At 45.2% G+C, this 18,088-nt stretch overlaps 1 protein-coding gene across 27 annotated transcripts in view; it reads left to right on the top strand.

Annotated features, from left to right (window-relative positions):
* phldb1b (pleckstrin homology-like domain, family B, member 1b) overlaps nt 1-18,088 on the top strand; it is a 95,968-nt gene that overhangs the window by 72,639 nt on the left and 5,241 nt on the right. For 10 of the 27 annotated variants that reach the window (XM_014213736.2, XM_014213735.2, XM_045724478.1 and 7 more), the window contains 15 exons: nt 709-855; nt 1,125-1,262; nt 1,796-1,855; nt 3,888-4,016; nt 6,421-6,576; nt 6,877-6,987; nt 7,513-7,602; nt 8,610-8,735; nt 9,643-9,762; nt 11,073-11,231; nt 11,662-11,802; nt 12,842-12,958; nt 16,531-16,633; nt 17,045-17,137; nt 17,767-18,052. In XM_014213736.2, coding sequence (XP_014069211.1) covers nt 709-855; nt 1,125-1,262; nt 1,796-1,855; nt 3,888-4,016; nt 6,421-6,576; nt 6,877-6,987; nt 7,513-7,602; nt 8,610-8,735; nt 9,643-9,762; nt 11,073-11,231; nt 11,662-11,802; nt 12,842-12,958; nt 16,531-16,633; nt 17,045-17,137; nt 17,767-18,052 — 1,976 coding nt within the window. The remainder of the gene's footprint in view (nt 1-708; nt 856-1,124; nt 1,263-1,795; nt 1,856-3,887; nt 4,017-6,420; nt 6,577-6,876; nt 6,988-7,512; nt 7,603-8,609; nt 8,736-9,642; nt 9,763-11,072; nt 11,232-11,661; nt 11,803-12,841; nt 12,959-16,530; nt 16,634-17,044; nt 17,138-17,766; nt 18,053-18,088) is intronic. The other 17 variants (XM_045724480.1, XM_045724482.1, XM_045724486.1 and 14 more) reach the window with 15 other exon arrangements.

The raw sequence follows: 18,088 nt of genomic DNA, 5'->3' as shown, positions 1-18,088 counted from the left end.
CTTACTATGAGAACTACAGGTATGACATGACATACTAGTACTTACTATGAGAACTACAGGTATGCTGTTGATATAACAGCATGAAAGCACTTACTGCATGCATTTTAAAGTGAAAATTGCTAGACATGGCCTGACCTAGACATGGCCTGACCTAGACATGGCCTGACCTAGACATGGCCTGACCTAGACATGGCCTGACCTAGACATGGCCTGACCTAGACATGGCCTGACCTAGACATGGCCTGACCTAGACATGGCCTGACCTAGACATGGCCTGACCTAGACATGGCCTGACCTAGACATGGCCTGACCTAGACATGGCCTGACCTAGACATGGCCTGACCTAGACATGGCCTGACCTAGACATGGCCTGACCTAGACATGGCCTGACCTAGACATGGCCTGACCTAGACATGGCCTGACCTAGACATGGCCTGACCTAGACATGGCCTGACCTAGACATGGCCTGACCTAGAATTCTGAAAAGATTGATGGTCAAAAGGACACAAGGCCTGAAGATAATGACATTTGTTTGCCAAGCAACAGTGTTTAACATGGAGGCATGTGACGTGAATAGTCCCTCCCTAACGTGTGGATCAGTGTGTGTGCGCAACATAGTCTGAAACAGTTAACTACTGCACATGGGCCATGCTCTTTGCTCTGATATGTAACAATGTGCCTGCCTCTTCTGTTTCTCTCCCCCTTCAGCATGAGGAGCAGTCTGTTTCTGGTGGCGCGAGGCGGGCCGAGCTGGGTTACCTGGAGGACGAGAGGGTCAGAGTGCTGGCCCGAGTCGACGAGCTCAAATCACGAATCACAGAGCTGGAGCAACAGCTGCAGGAGTCCAAGCAGGAGGTAAGAAAGTCAATCACGTCAATTTCCAGATAGTAGGCTACTTCTAATATAAGGAATGATATGTGGGGAAGATAAAATTAAACGTGTGTGTGTGTGTGTGTGTGTGTGTGCTTCATGCACATTTAGTGACACAAACAAGCAGAAAGTGATATAATGAGCACTGGGTGGTGTCACAAGCACCGCTAGGCTGTGATTGGTCTGCTGTCTGTGGGGAAGCTCTGTGATTGGAGCAGGGGGGCTCATGTGTGACGGGTGTGTCCCGTTCCCAGGCAGAGATGGAGCGGGCCCTGCTGCAGGGGGAGAGGCAGGCGGAACTGGACCAGGTAGAGGCAGAGACTGAGATCATCGGACAGCTGCAACACAAGCTCAACGAGCTGGAGAACGCCATCCAGAGGGAGAAAGACAAGGTAGGACCCTGGGGGAAAACACACAGCATACTGTCCTGTACACAGTAAGCAGTCTTACCACCTGCAGATTAGTTCTTGCTCCACTTATAAACTTATAAACAATGTTACGGTGTTGTATTTTAATGGAGAAAACCAACAAAAAAAGTGCTTTTGTTAGTGAGCTGTTTTTGTTGTCCTGGCACTCAGAGAGAGTCCTTATTGGAAAGACGGTGGGTATGCAGACAGGGAGGTGAGATTTTCGTTGATCTCAAAATTGTGTTATTTAACAGACACAACCCAACCCGCCTTTCCCTGCGCTGGACTGTCTGTTATAGGGCCTGTTCAGGTGGATGGAACGTTACAGAACGTTCACACACAAATGTATCCTGTAGAACAGATATACGATTTTCTGACGGATAGAAAAGGGATTCATGGCAGTTCTGTTAGAAATATCACTATCTGCAGCGTTCCGAACGTTTCACATCACTGAATATACATCTTCTAAGCCTCAAAGGGACTGAACAGCCTTTCTGGTCTCTTGACATTCCTTAAAGGCATTGCCAAATCCTGGATGGCCTCCCAAGACTGTATCTAGTTGGTTTTGCCATCCCAAGGTAAATTCACCCAGCCATAGCACTCGCTCTTCAACACCCCCCCCCCAGCGAGGAATGCCCCAACCTTCCAACTGTTATATGCAATGATGTTATACCTTAGAAGAGCTTTGGATGATGGTGCTTAGACTTAAGTATGGGTGTTTTTTCTTTATTTTCCTTGGTGGTTTCTCTTTCTCTCCAGGGCTTTTTCTTCTTCTGCAGCTCGGCTCCACTAACCAGCCTCCATTAACTTCTAATCCTCTCACTGCTTCACTCAGCAACCTCCTCTCCTCCCCCACTGTCAGTCTGAAATCCATGTAGGTTATTAGCACTTGTCTTAAATGTGTCTCAAATGGCACCCTATTCCCTATATAGTGCACTACTTTTGACCAGGGCTCATTGGGCTCTGTAGGGAATAGGGTGCCATTTGGGACATAGTTATGGGTTTCTACTTGGCTGAAGCTGGGACTGGATGCTTGTGGGTATGAGTGGCTGGCTACTAAAAGTATATCTGTCCACCACATAGTTCACAACATTACAGCACTATTTGAAGGCTTTACACAACTCTGTTGTTTCACCTAGTTATGTCACTCCACTCTTATAGGCTTTATGTAGACACACTTAAACCGACAACCTGAAATGGGGAATTGTTTTAATCTTGTGATTTGTATATTACTGACCATTTCAGAGAGTGTCTTGCTTCCTGTGTTCAAGTTAGAACCATGAGACGCTGACGGTCTGTCTCAGCTAAAACTACAAATCAAAACAAAAGCTTAAACTAGAAAAACGACCTGTAGTGTATCGTCCCTTTTTCTGCTTTTATTGCCATTGGTCACAGACAGAGGTGGAGCCAGAGCAGGGTGACAGTTAGGCAGATTGGAGAAAAGGAGTGCCACTCCAACCCCAAAGCACCGCCCACACCCCTCTCCCACTCAGTGACTTTAGAGAATGCAGTAATGATAAAGATTCTCGATCTGCAGAACGTTTCCCTCTTTCCTGAATGGTCTAGTCTACTGGTTATACAGTGGTGGCCCTCTAGAGGTACTTTACAAGGTGCTTTCACTACAATCAGACCCAAACTCTATCTCTCCTTATTCCACACATCCTCTCTTCTCAAAACTTATTGGAGGAAAAGATCCAAGGTTTTTCCGTTTTGACCATCCATTGCGTTTCGAAGGAGGCGAGGAGAGCCGACGCGGGGAGCCTATTGCAAGCTTCTATTCCCTCCAGGGGTTTTGATATCACAGCCTGGGTGTCAGTAGGGCAGTGGTGCAGAGCACTAGAGTTACCCATGCTTACACCGCCTGCACTCACATGCAATAACAACAAAGATCATTCAGGCATGCCTACACATCCAGTTATAAACCTGTTCAAAACTAACTGGACTGACCTAAACTATTCATACCAAAGCCACATGAAAATCTGGATGGGATAATAATAATAATAATAATAATAATAATAATTATTATTATTATTTTAAAGCCACATGAAAATCTCTTCAGAAAAAACAGTCACCACCCAAAATACAGCAATCTGACGTGAAAAAACAGCTGAGCCAAAACAAATACAATTCCCATTTCAAGTTTGAAAAAATAGGAACACCTCCTGTTCAATCACAGACCAGTGTTTTCATGAGCATCGGACCGTGCAACTTATAAATGTCTGTGAACAAGAAGTCTGTTCAGACCTGTTTGAGGCATGGGACACGTTTATTAGGCACCAAATGGGGGGGGGGGGGGGAAACGGACTTAAAACAAGGAGAACATTTTTGCTTTCTGTTCCAAAACATTTTTAAACGTTTTCAGCGTTGTGCCCTAATGAACACAGCCCTGCAGTCCAGCACTTTTAAAGCTAGTCACTGGGGATTGATTTCACAGTATTATAAACTCCATAGATGCCCCATGTCTCTCCTCTGGCGTATCCACTGTTGTGACCTCTAACATCGGAAGCTTTTTGCATGGCGTGGATTTGAGCAAGTGTGTTTTTTTTGTTGCTTTCTCTCTCTGTTGTCCCCCCCTTTCCTCCCACCCCGGACGGTGTGTTCTCTTTCTAGGAGAGGGCAAATGTTGACACAGAGCGCCGAGCCCTGGAGAGCCTCCAGGAGGGCTACAGTGAGCTGAAGAACCAGCTTCATAACTGCCCCGAGTCACTGAGGGAGCAGTTACAGGAACAGCTCAAAAGGGTCAGTCGTCAATCCACCACCAAGACCATCAGCCCAACCACCCCTGAGACTCACCACCAGAGACAGCAAGCGTACCATGCCTCCACCCTTGTCTCGGAGCTACACATATCCACCATTATGAAGGGAAATTCCAGCAGCGCCACATCGCAATTAGAGTATACTTACCTCCAGATTATTAAAGTACCCAGTAAGAGAATTACATGTTCAGGAGAAGCTGAAGTTGTGTACTTACGGATTTACAGGTATAATGTCTACTGAGCTCCTGAATATAGTGCATAGAATGCTGCACTTGACTGCCAAAGAAACGGAACTGGAATTCTAATTCTATAATGATAATTGATTAAAAATATTCCTAACATCCAAGCAGATTGCATACCAATTTAGGGTAGGTTTCCTGGACACAGATTAAACCTAGACCTGGACTAAAAAGTATGCTCAATGGAGATTGTACATTGAAAGCGCTTTATAGCTCTGGACTAGTCTTAATCTGTGTCTGGGAAACCTGCCCTAAATGTTTATGCCAGATACCAGTCGGTGATTGCTACATAGTAGGCTACACTATCTTGGTATGATAAGACCTGCTGCATATCTCCTCAGATACTGTTACTGGGACCTTTACCCCTTTAGCCCCTCGCCTACGTGCTAATGCCACAAGCTGCTGGAATTTCCCCTCTCTTCGCCACGCCTATGTGCTATGCCTCTGAGCAAACGGGAGGAGTGTCAAAATGGCGTCTGGTGACGTCGGGGCGCTGCATTGTGGCGATTTCTGGGTCATAAGTGCGTTGCATGTGTTTCACACAGGAGTGTGTCTGTCTGGTTGATACAGTCTTGAGTCTGGAAGCATCCCTCTCTTCTTGATTTGTGATGGCTTATAACCCCTTAATAACTGCTTACTAATCTATTAATGTAGACACTTACCACCTCCATCCTGTCCTACTCTCTTTTCATATCTTTCCTCTGAATGGAAATGTGTGTGTTTTGTGTCTGAATAATGTTTTATGTCGTCAGCTCTCTGAAAAGTCAGTCCATAGAAAGTGAAACTTGCATTTTGTCAGGCAGTGCAACTATTTATCAGCCAATTACATTTAGCACGTTAGCTCTATTCACTTTGCTGTCCTATCCATGTAGTGTAGCATGACACATTGGCTGACTGCCTTGACATGAGAAAAAATGGGGGGAGCACATGGACAAAAGTACATGTAAAAATGTTTTCCGTTGCGTGCACTGATGAACACGTCCCAAGTTTGCTGAAGACATCCTTCAGAAGTGTGACAGAGGCCCTTGAGTGGCCTGCTCTCCAAACACGAGGGTCTGGAGATGTCACTGATGACATGAGTGTTCTGACGCTCCGAGCCTTCACTCGTTATCGTCAGTAACGCTCCGATGAACTGACAGCAAGGGCAGGCCCTCGTCTTTCCCCCTCCAAAGCATAAGTGGCCCTCTGTCACGTGTGTGTGTGTTTCTTGGGTTTATGGATCTAAAGGGTCAAGACATTCAGTTGGGTTCTCACATTCAAATCAGCTATAAAATGCAGTATAGAAGATAGTACTTAAGTATTACTACAGTAAAAGCACAGTATTACCTTTCGTAACATAGATAGTGGCCCTTTGGTTTCTCATTTTTGGGATTAGTATTGGTGCAGCAGAGAAGACTGCTTGTCACCAATCAATCAATCTACTGGGCTATAAAATCTTCCAACTTATTAGACTCACATGAGCAGAAATGCCTGTAATATTGATAGCTGTGTATACCACATCATTTTCACAAGGGTATGGTGCTTCTGTATTGGTGGCATAGGGAAGTACAAACCTAGGACACAATAAAGAGTCTAATAGTAAAGTTAACCCAAACAACATAATATTCAAGTCTATCAAAACATGATCAAAGTAGTCATAGTGCTAAACAGAACTCCACCAATCGTTAGATAGAACCTCCATGCAGCTTAGTCTCTGTCTAAAATGACAACGCACTACTCTTTTGAAGCACGTTCTTTCTGTGGCCTACCGCCCCTGGTTGTGCTGGCTTGGCTTGGGCCTTGACCGCCGCGGCTCAGGAGCATGGTCACTGGAGAGAGCCAGGGGGGCAGAGGGGGTGACCTTGTGGTGACCTTGTGGGTCTGTCTGTCTGGCTCTTGGGGTTGGTAGTTGTTGGTACTTTAGAACCCTTTTCACACTATCGTGCCAACCACACCAGACTGTGCTGGCTCGGGTATTTTCTCCACACATTGTGCTTTCTAGCACAATTCCAGCAACTATGGTGAATGGATGAATACGTTACCAGGCCAGCCAAATACAGCTTGGCTCGGCTTTGCTTGGTTCAGCAGTGTGAAAACGGTATATTATAGGAGGCTGAGGCCTGGTGTGGTTGTAACCCATTGTGATGGGCTCTGTGTGGGGTTCGACAGGAGGGCGAGACCCTGGAGTCAGAGACAAAACAGTTTGAGGACCTGGAGTTTCAGCAGCTGGAGAGGGAGAGCAGCCTGGAGGAGGAGAGGGAGACCATCAGCCAGCAGCTGCTGCAGGAGAGGGCCGAGTACCACACCAGCGTGGCCAAGAGGAAGGTAATGGACTGGACCACAATGGCTGCTCCTATCCATTCTGGCAACCCTTCATCATATCTGGAGCTGTGAATATGAATGTCTGTCAGAGAAACTTCCTAATTTCTGATGATGGCCAAATACCTTTCCAGGTTGAGTGTAAATAGTATGATATTCACGTCAAGAATGGCGTTGGTGGGGATACCTGACAAAGACATGATAGATGATTACTACTTTGTTTTTGGTGTAGTGTATTTTCTGTTTGTCATCTTGTTGAGTACCCCTTTAATTCAGCAATAACGCTCTAAACATGTTGTCTTCCAGGACAAGGTGGCAGCTCTGGAAGGCCAGGCCAGCCAGCTGGGACAGCAGGCATCTCAGGAGTGTGACAGGCTGGCTAAGGACAGGAATCTTACCCTGCAGATTCTCCATAAGGTAACATTACAATCCATTTCATATCTGGCCCAACAGCCACTCTACAATCTACACATATACAGAGATGACATTGTTGGTTATTACTACGTTTTTTGTCATTGGACTGGTGATTCCTATGTAACCACTTTGAAAAATAACTCATTTGAATCATTATCTCTCTCTGGTCTTGTTTGACAATGTGAGAATCACAGACAAAGGCATTACCACATGAAGGGCAATGTGCCATGCCAGCCACCTCATATTAAGTCAATTAATTAAGAGCTTGTTGGCGGATTTTCCATTTGTTGACATTTCACTTCATTACTCGGCACATGTGCTGCCTTGTCCCCGGCTTTTCTGCAGTGGCACATTTTCTAATTTGGTAAAGAAACTATGGCAATCCATAATCAGGATAGAGTTAGATACTTGGATACTTTCAGTAAGTACAAGAAGCTACGTCTTAATACAAACATACTGTAACCAGGGCATAGTGATGGGTGAGGTAAGCTGTCGTTTGGTCTTGTCTCATGTGTCTCTGTGTTCCAGGAGAAAGAGAGGCTATCGGCCTTAGAGAAGAGGTACGTCAGCCTTACTGGGGGAAGATCTTTCCCTAAGTGTTCCAGCACCATGAAAGAGGTGAGGGGTGTTTATCTTACCGAATTAGAGGTCACACCTACAGTTATCAGTTATCTATCGTGACCCAGACGGATGAACGGACCTCCACTCTGATCACTTGTCTAAAAGCCACACTCCTTCATTTGTGAAAGACCAACAAAGACTACCAACAAGAAATGTAACAATGGAGAAAATGCACTCCTAGATATGTTCATATGCAAATAGTAGGGTACTAGATTTCTATGATACATCTGTTGTCCTCAATGATTTATTTCCCATGAGTGCAATGTTACTTCAAGTACAGATTTACAGACTGTGGCTTGAAGAGAAATGTTATGGTTTTCATAGTTGAGGTTGTTTAACTGGTCAATAGGACTTTTTACCTCAGGTGTAGGTCTGGTGTGTGCTTGTTCTACTGCTTGTGTGCCAGAGTAACCATTTATTTACTGTGTTAAACACGATGTAGTGTCTGTCGGCTTGTGAAGTATGGACTTGTTTTACATTGTGGTCGGATACAGTTGATAACATCAGTCAAACTGGTTTGATCGGCTAATTCAGATCCGACTGATGTATTTTTTTGGATTGGAAACATCTGCAATTTGATGGTGAATTGCACATAATATCTCAACTCAGGCCAGCGAGATATACATCTGGCCTGAATCCCTGGGCTGTGTTGTTTACTCTGAAAACATGAACCAATTAGTCTCGTGCTAAACTCCAATTCGGACATAACCTATCAACCTGCATTCTCATGCATTTAGAACAAGTTCATTACATGAGATGCCTATCAGTTTCATTGTTGAATTGGATATAATGGACTCTTTTAGACCACTGTAAACTAGCCCTATTAAACTGAGTATAACCCATACTGGGGCACTCAATGTGCATAACACCTATGTTTTTGTGATTGACACTTATTATCCCAGTACTGTATTGACACCTAGTGTATGTTAGAGGGACATACACCGTAACTGTACACTACAGCAACAGGAACTGAAACCAGTTTCCCTGACTTCCTATTGAAACAGGAATTGCTCCATATCAGCCAGACTGACCTGTTAGAGGACTCCCACTCCCAGCATCCTCTCTGCCGTCCCGCTGCTTCCTATTTAAGCGCCTCCTCTCAGTTATACCCAGGGGGCAGCCCAACAGAGGTAACCAGACTCTCAGTGTAACTGTCACTGCATGACACCTGAGCACACTCACTGTAACCCCCCTATGCACAGTCTGTCTAAAACTTAAAGGCCCACTCTGTGATATTTACAGCTTTATAGGAAACCAAGTTCTGAGGCTGGCGTTTTTATTGTTGGTTTTTCATTAAGGAGTGGGCCTTTAAGAAGTCTGTGTGAGTTATGTCTTGTTACCCCCAATCACTCCCAGAAAATTGCACCCCGCCGCCCATATGTAGCTGAAAAACACATTTGGTCATCCTGTGAGGCCCTGGAAGTACAATACTGATTTGAATGTCGTCATTGTTTGTCTTTATGAAATACTTGGTCTGTTGGATGAACTATGGCCATTTTAATTGATGTTGTCTCCAACTTTTAGAATGGGCAAAAGCATAAACAACTCTTGCTACAACTGGGATGTTAAGATGCTGTGTTTGTGTGAAGGTTTAGCCAGAGGCTCACAGGCACAGTGCTTTGTCTCTCATTGAAGTGTACTACTCTGTTTGGTTTGTGTAGTGCACTTCTCTCTATTAGCATTTTGCTATCCTTTGAAGATGGGTAGAGCTTGTTGACATCTCTGTTATTGTATTCTTTCGCCACGTGTTTTCACTTCTCCAGCTCGATGTGAGTCTTGGGAAATTACAGGGTAGAGAAATGCTGTGCTCTTTATTTTTTCCGTTCATATAGTTGTTCATGCTTTTCACACAAGCTTATGTGTTTGTTTTAAAACAAGATAAAGCAGCAGCTTGTCTTGGAAGGTTGTAAAGTGTGTATGTTTTTGATATGGGTACACAACCGTGTGTGTATGAGTATTCATATTATGAAAAGGACGTGTCATGGAGTGAGCTCATGGCCTCATGTCCTGTTTGGTTTGCGTTGCGTTGGCTCTCAGGAGTACATGAAGCTCTCGGATGTCTATAAGATGTTTGGGAGTGATTGCCATGACACCCAACTCACCACCTCTGCTCAGCACGGCCTCTCGCTCAACCTAGACGCAGCTGTCCCCTGCGAGGTACCATTGCCCTCTCTGTCTCACTCTCTTTCTCTCCTTATCACTTGCCCTCGGTTTCTGTTTCTCTCTTTCTCTCTCACTCCATCTTTTCATTCTTTCACCTGTTGCTCCTCTCTCTAGCTGTCCGCTTCTAGGTAGCTTACTGTACTTACATACTGGTGTATTGGCTTTCTGCTAAATGGCCCTGTCCTTGATATAATCAGCTCAACTAACTTCTGCATTACTGATTGAGAATTTTGAGGATAATGGTACCAGACCTGGATCAAATGCATACAGTGCATTCGGAAAGTATTCAGACCCCTTGACTTTTTCCACATTTTGTTACGTTACAGCCTTATTCTAAAATGGATGAAATAGTTGTTTTCCCTTATCAATCTACACACAATACCCCATAATGACATAGCAAAAACAGGTTTTTAGAAATGTTTGCAAATGTATTAAAAAAAATATATATATAACATTTACATAAGTATTCAGACCATTTACTCAGTACTTTGTTGAAGTACCTTTGGCAGTGATTACAGCCTTGAGTCTTCTTAGGTATGACGCTACAAGCTTGGCACACCTGTATTTGGGGAGTTTCTCCCATTCTTCTCTGAAGATCCTCTCAAGCTCTGTCAGGTTGGATGAGGAGCATCGCTGCACAGCTTTTTGATGTTAGATCGGGTTCTGGCTGGGCCACTCAAGGACATTCAGAGACTTGTCCTGAAGCCACACCTGCGTTGTCTTGGCTGTGTGCTTAGGGTCGTTGTCCTGCTGGAAGGTGAACCTTCGCCCCAGTCTGAGGTCCTGAGCGCTCTGGAGCAGGTTTTTATCAAGGATCTCTGTACTTTGATCCGTTCATATTTCCCTCGATCCTGACAAGTCTCCCAAAAATGTAAAAAAAATAACTGTTTTCGCTTTGTCATCCATTTTAGAATAAGGCTATAACGTAATAAAATGTGGAAAAAGGGAAGTGGTCTGAACACTTTCCGAATGCACTGGATGTCATATGCATTCAAATACTTGCCAGTATTTTAGGTGAGCTTGATTTAGCTTGGGGCTTGGTTCCGTTGTACCAGGCAAACTGAATCAAGCACAGCTCAAGTGTTTGACGTATGTATTTCACCCAGGTCTGGATGGTACGATGGGTTGATATTATAGAAAGACTATCCATGTGTGAGTCAGGTTTACTGCCATCTATTTCACATGCTGTCCTTGTTGCTGCTGTTTCCGCCCTGTTGACGTGTGTCCTGCCGTTGTTTCCCTCTTTCCTTCTTTGCCCTTTGACCTCCTGTCTGCCTTACTATCTGTTGCTCCCTGAATGAAAGGAGTATGTGACTGTGGGCCAGTTAACTCAGTTCTTTGGGATGCCGAAGGTCGAGTCCTCCCCTACCTCTCCTCTCCGGCCCCTCCAGTCAGGAGCTGGAGACCCCGCCTTCTCCTGCCTCTCCTTTCGTCACGGCTCCTCCCTCTCTCTCTCTGTTGAGGTGTGTGTCTGGTCTCTCGCTCTGTTCCTTCTCACCCACCTCTCCTCCACCTCTCGTTTGAAGATGCCCTGAATGCCCCCTCTACCCCAGTGGCCAAAGCTGGTTGGAATGACGTCATTACAACCAGTTTTCAATCATGTTTGTAATTAATTGTAAACTGGTTCTATTGACGTCATTTCAACCAGTGTTTCCCCATTGAGACACTTATGTTAGCATTTGCTGATATTTCAAGAAGATGAACATTGACACACAAAAAACATAACATTTAGAAAAATATTTATATTTCCGTCACTCTTAACAGATCCTCGTATTTGCTCATTAATGCTTATATTTTCTTAATTCTCTTCCTCCTCCACTCCCTTGCTCTGTCCACCCTGTCCTTTGCCTCTCTGCTGCCTCTTACTGTGGACTCTTAACTGCGGCCCTCCAGTACCAGCCTGAGTGCAGTAGGCCTCAAATCCACACTGTCGATTTAGAGCAGTGGTACCAGGAGGTGATGGCTGCTGGGGAGAGCAGCCAGCTCTGCCCCCCTCTCCCAGCTAAACCTCTCTCCGCTCGCAGGCCTATGCAGGTAATTCTCAGAGCTGCTGCCTTCTCCTCTTTTCTCTTCCTCCCCTCTTCCATTGTTTCTGTTCTGTCCATGTTCTGTCTTCCCATGAAAATGGCTTTTCAAGTGCAGTGTGCTTTGTTGATTGATTTAATATATCAATGATGGTCTGTCTGGGCTTGCTGTCACTCATGCGTTCTTGAATTATTTAAGCATCTCCACATGCTTTACGGTAATCTGTTAGTATGTTTTGTCAGTATTCAATCAAGTAGTAGTACCACTCATGGATGTCATTGCATTGCACTGGAATATAAAATGTTCAACCTGGTTGAATCTTCAAAAATGATTCTGTATTATGTGCATTGTATTAAATTGACTACCAGGTTATACTACAGTACACACAAGCACAGCCAAAGGGTCAATTCCAAGTACTAAATTGACCCCAACCTGGGTATAGCCTAGACTGCAATCAATATCTGATTATTTACTGGCACAATGAAAAACCATAAGACCTCATACTGTATGGCCAACTGAGGTTGTGGGACAAACCACCTGAAGGTTGTGGCTACAACAGGGTGTGTGTCTTCACCCTGGCATCTGCCAGTAAAGCACTTTGACACTGACTCTGTCATTACACCTGTGGGAGGAATCAAAGGACCACCAATAAAAGGGATGCTGCTGGTGCTGCCATAAAAATCACTGTCTCTGGCTGTGTCTGATGACCTCAGTAGTAGTAGTAGTAGTAGTAGTAGTAGTAGCAATTAAAGTTCACTCACCAAAAGTAGGCTGCTTTAGCATTTCAAAGATGTCAATCAATATGTTGGTTGAATTGAAATGTCAATAAATGTGCCTTTTGAAACGCTAAAGAAACCTATTGTTTTGTATTTGTACTCTACTCTCTACTTCTCACAGCATCTCCCACCAGACAAGTTTTGAATAAGCACCACAGTTCATGTTCCTCATTCCATTTAATGTAATACATGTTTTACTATGTGCGGGGTAACCGCAAAAAGTCTACAATGGTTGATAGCTGATCCTGGTCCGTCTTCACTCCTCCTTCCAGGTGTTCCGTTCCAAGCTGGACAGTGATGCTGGACAGACAGTACATCAACCCAAAGCAGGCTCCGGATCCCATCTGCAGTACGTAGCCACTACACTGGGACGCAACACAACCTCCAAGGTAAACCTCATCACCTCCACTCCATCACTACTGGTTGGCTAGTAGGGTCTTCAGCGGATTATGTAGTAATCAGCCTACTCAGGCCTAAATACATACAACCAAATGAAAATAGAAGGTATTGGTGTTGGAGGGTGGTCAAGTTTGTGGCTGGATTGTGTAGTACTCTTCTGAGGCAGGCATTTGCTGTAATCCTGCGATTTAGCTAGCTTCATCATAATAGTTTATGGTAAGTTTCCATGAGAAAGGCTACAAGCACGTAGGGCCCTTATACACAATCAATCTGAAGGTACACTACGTGACCAAATGTATGTGGACACCTGCTCATTGAACATCTCATTCCAAAATCATGGGCATTAATATGGAGTTGGTCCCCCCCTTTGCTGCTATAACAGCCTCCATTCTTCTGGGAAGGCTTTCCACTAGATGTTGGAACATTGCTGCGGGGACTTGCTTCCATTCATCCACAAGAGCATTAGTGAGGTCGGGCACTGATGTTGGGCGATTAGGCCTGGCTCCCAGTCGGTGTTCCAATTCATCCCAAAGGTGTTCGATGGGGTTGAGGTCAGGGTTCTGTGCAGGCCAGTCAAGTTCTTCCACAACGATTGCGACAAACCATTTCTGTATGGACCTCACTTTGTGCGCAGGGGCATTGTTATGCTGAAACAGGAAAGGGCCTTCCCCAACAAAGTTGGAAGCACAGAATCGTCTAGAATGTCATTGTATGAGGTAGTGCGATGATTTTCTTTTTTTTTAAAGGGGCTTAGCCCGAACCATGAAAACAGCCCCAGACCATTATTCCTCCTCCATCAAACTTTACAATTGGCACTATGCATTAAGGCAGGTAGTGTTCTCCTGGTATCTGCCAAACCCATATTTGTCTGTTGGACTGCCAGATGCTAAAGCGTGATTCATCACTCCAGAGAACGTGTTTCCACTGCTGCAGAGTCCAATGGCGGCACACATTTCACCACTCCAGCCGACGCTTGGCATTGCGCATGGTGATGTTAGGCTTGTGTGTGGCTACATTCGGACATGGAAAGCCATTCCATGAAGCTCCCGACGAACAGTTCTTGTGCTGACGTTGCTTTCAGAGGCAATTTGGAACTCGGTAGTGAGTGTTGCAACCGAGGACAGACGATTTTTACACGCTTCAGCACTTGGCGGTCCCGTTCTGTGAGCTTGTGTGGCCTACCACTTCGCGGCTGAGCCGTTGTTGCTCCAATAAGTTTCCACTTCACAATAATGGCTCTTACAGTTGACCGGAGCACCTCTAGCAGGGCAGAAATTTGACGAACTGACTTTTTGGAAAGATGGCATCTTATGACGGTGCCACGTTGAAAGTCACTGAGCTCTTCATTACGGCCATTCTAATGCCAATGTTTGTCTATGGAGATTGCATGGCTGTGTACTCGATTTTATACACCTGTCAGCAACAGGTGTGGCTGAAATAGCCGAATCCACTCATTTGAAGGAGTGTCCAGATACTTTTGTGTACCGTCGTGGCCAAAAGTTTTCAATGACACAAATATACATTTTCAGAGTCTGCTGCCTCAGTTTGTATGATGGCAATTTGTATATAGTCCAGAATGTTATGAAGAGTGATCAGATGAATTGCAATTAATTGCAAGTCCCTCTTTGCCATGCAAATGAACTGAATCCCCCAAAAAACATTTCCACTGCATTTCTGCCCTGCCACAAAAGGACCAGCTGACATCATGTCAGTGATTCTCTCGTTAACACAGGTGTGAGTGTTGACGAGGACAAGGCTGGAGATCACTCTGTCATGCTGATTGAGTTCGAATAACAGACTGGAAGGTTCAAAAGGAGGGTAGTGCTTGGAATCATTGTTCTTCCTCTGTCAACCATGGTTCCCTGCAAGGAAACACGTGCCATCATCATTGCTTTGCACAACAAGGGCTTCACAGGCAAGGATATTGCTGGAAGTAAGATTGCACCTAAATCAACCATTTATCGGATCATCAATAACTTCAAGGAGATCGGTTAAATTATTGTGAAGAAGGCTTCAGGGCACCCAAGAAAGTCCAGCAAGTGCCAGGACCGTCTCCTAAAGTTGATTCAGCTGTGGGATCGGGTCACCACCAGTACAGAACTTGCTCAGGAATGGCAGCAGGCAGGTGTGAAAGCATCTGCACGCACAGTGAGGCGAAGACTTTTAGAGGATGGCCTGGTGTCAAGAAGGGCAGCAAAGAAGCCATTTCTCTCCAGGAAAAACATCAGGGACAGACTGATATTCTGCAAAAGGTACAGGGATTGGACTGCTGAGGACTGGGGTAAAGTCATTTTCTCTGATGAATCCCCCTTCCGATTGTTTGGGGCATCCGGAAAAAAGCTTGTCCGGAGAAGACAAGGTGAGCGCTACCATCAGTCCTGTGTCATGCCAACAGTAAAGCATCCTGAGACCATTCATGTGTGGGGTTGCTTCTCAGCCAAGAGAGTGGGCTCACTCACAATTTTGCCTAAGAACACAGCCATGAGTAAAGAATGCTACCAACACATCCTCCGAGAGCAACTTCTCCCAACCATCCAGGAACAGTTTGGAGACGAACAATGCCTTTTCCAGCATGATGGAGCACCTTGCCATAAGGCAAAAGTGATAACTAAGTGACTCGGGGAACAAAACATTGATATTTTGGGTCCATGGCCAGGAAACTCCCCAGACCTTAATCCCATTGAGAACTTGTGGACAAACAAAAACCCACAAATTCTGACAGACTCCAAGCATTGATTATGCAGGAATGGGCTGCCATCAGTCAGGATGTGGCCCAGAAGTTAATTGACAGCATGCCGGGGTGGATTGCAGAGGTCTTGAAAAAGAAGGGTCAACACTGCAAATATTGACTCTTTGCATCAACTTCATGTAATTGTCAATGAAAGCCTTTGACACTTATGAAATGCTTGTAATTATACTTCAGTATTCCATAGTAACACCTGACAAAAATATGTAATGACACTGAAGCCGCTAACTTTGTGAGAATTAATATTTGTCATTCTCAAAACTTTTGGCCACGACTGTATGTAGTAGTGGATGTATCCTGCTCCGGTAACCTGGTGATTGATTAGACCGAGCATATGGTTACATCCTGGTAAACAGCGGCAGGCTGTTATGTGTTACATGATAGTATCAGATTACATTTGATAGTATTAGATTTTATTGCTCCCAAGACCGAGAGCTTGATGTTTATCTGTAGCTGTTGTCATGCATCAAAGGTTAATGCATAGCATATTCCATGTGTAACTCTGTGTTGTTTGTGTCGCACTGCTTTGCTTTATCTTGGCCAGGTCGCAGTTGTAAATGAGAACTTGTTCTCAACTAGCTTACCTGGTTAAATAAAGGTGAAATATTTTATTTGATTTTTTTTAAATATGATGGTTTATGTAAGCCCCATTCACTGGATGTCTTATTGGCCAGTCAGTGACGACCACGTTGGAAGTATTTTTGTGTAAACCTTGATGGTTTTTAATGTGTGTACTGCCATTGCATTGATATGATGTTGTATGTGTTTTTCATTGTTTGAATTTAATCAATCACTCCTTCTTTTGTGTCGTTCCAGAGCCCACTGATGGTTCCCAACAGTACCGGCAGTTTGCCACGGAACTTGGCTGCTACCATGCAGGATATAGAGACCAAGAGAGCACTAGCCTTACAGCAGAAAGGTAACCGCCTTTTGGGAGGTTTACACCAGGCTACTCTGTCCCATGATCTGGTCTGAGGCAAGAGTTTCCTTATAGGGTTCCAGCAGTAAACATCAACTTGGAATTAGTATAGTTATAATGTGTTTAAGATGGTCCTCTCCAGGTTTCTATTAACCAGATTTTGTTGTCTGTCATTTCAAGATTTCCTGTCATGCTTCAGAGAAACCACACCACGTCTCTGTCTCCATCACCCCACTTCCCCCTCACCCAGTCTCTTCCTCCATGGTTGCGACCCCTCCCTCGCTTGCCTCCTCTAGCTCCTATTTAACCACCATGTTGTCCTCCAGTCTGTCTCTCTGTCACCCTGTCCTTCTGTCCCTCCATCCCAACCATCCCTCTCTCCATTACTGTCCTCCACTCTCTATGTCACAGAGTCCTCCTTGCCTTCCACGTCTGAGTCTCCCTGCTCCACCATGGACAATCCCACAGACAGACAGATAGACAGACAGACCACTCAACCTACGAGTGGGTTTGGTCTCGTGTTCAACTCGTATAAATTCTCCCTTCTTCTCCATGTTCTTGCCTGTCTCCATCCTCCTGCTGAGAATCAACAATGCATGTGTTTGGTTCGGGCCACCTTTTGTTCCCCTTTTAACTTTGCGGCTGTTTTTAGATGTATCTGTCAGTTATATGATGGATAGCGAGCATGGGTTCGAATTGAAGATGACTTCCTTGGGTTACTTGATCATGTGGTATTTGTATTTTTGCTGCTACTGTACTTAAGGAAGCTTTGGTGATGAGGAAACATGTTGCTGGTTGAATTGAGCTTGGGCTTTTGATAATGCCAAGCACATGTATCATTGACGTATGTTTGGGGCCTGGTTTCATCTGTCGCTGACCTGTAGTATCCTACTTTACATGGATTCACAGGCAATCTTTAGGTTTACTGTCCCTTCATAGCTGGGTGATGCTGATGATCATGACTTTTTGCTTGGCAAGTAGATATGAATCGTGTGTGTGTGAGAGTTGATTAGGGGGTGAGTATGTGTGTCTGCATGCTGAGAGCGCTGTCATACATCCTAGAGCTGACATGATGGGGTATCCCTGGATGTGATCAGGCAACCCACAGATCAGCTCTCTCCCTCCACCCCCAGGCCATCAGGTGATCGAGGAGCAGCGGCGGCGATTGGCTGAGCTGAAGCAGCGGGCTGCAGTGGAGGCCCAGTGCCAGTGGGATGCGCTACACGGCTCTCAGACACACCTCTACGCCCCCTCACACGCCCACGGCCCTCCCATGGTGCACCACTCCATCCTGCACCACCAGCCGCCATCGGCGGGCGAGCAGCCGTACGACACACTGAGCCTGGAGAGCTCTGACAGCATGGACACCAGCGTCTCCACAGGCAACAACTCGGCCTGCTCCCCCGACAACATGTCCAGGTCAGAGAAACGCACACATGCATATCCTGCAACACA

Source organism: Salmo salar, chromosome ssa09 (assembly GCF_905237065.1).
Source record: "Salmo salar chromosome ssa09, Ssal_v3.1, whole genome shotgun sequence".
NCBI classification, from domain to species: domain Eukaryota; kingdom Metazoa; phylum Chordata; class Actinopteri; order Salmoniformes; family Salmonidae; genus Salmo; species Salmo salar.
This window is presented reverse-complemented; position numbering and strand designations above follow the sequence as displayed.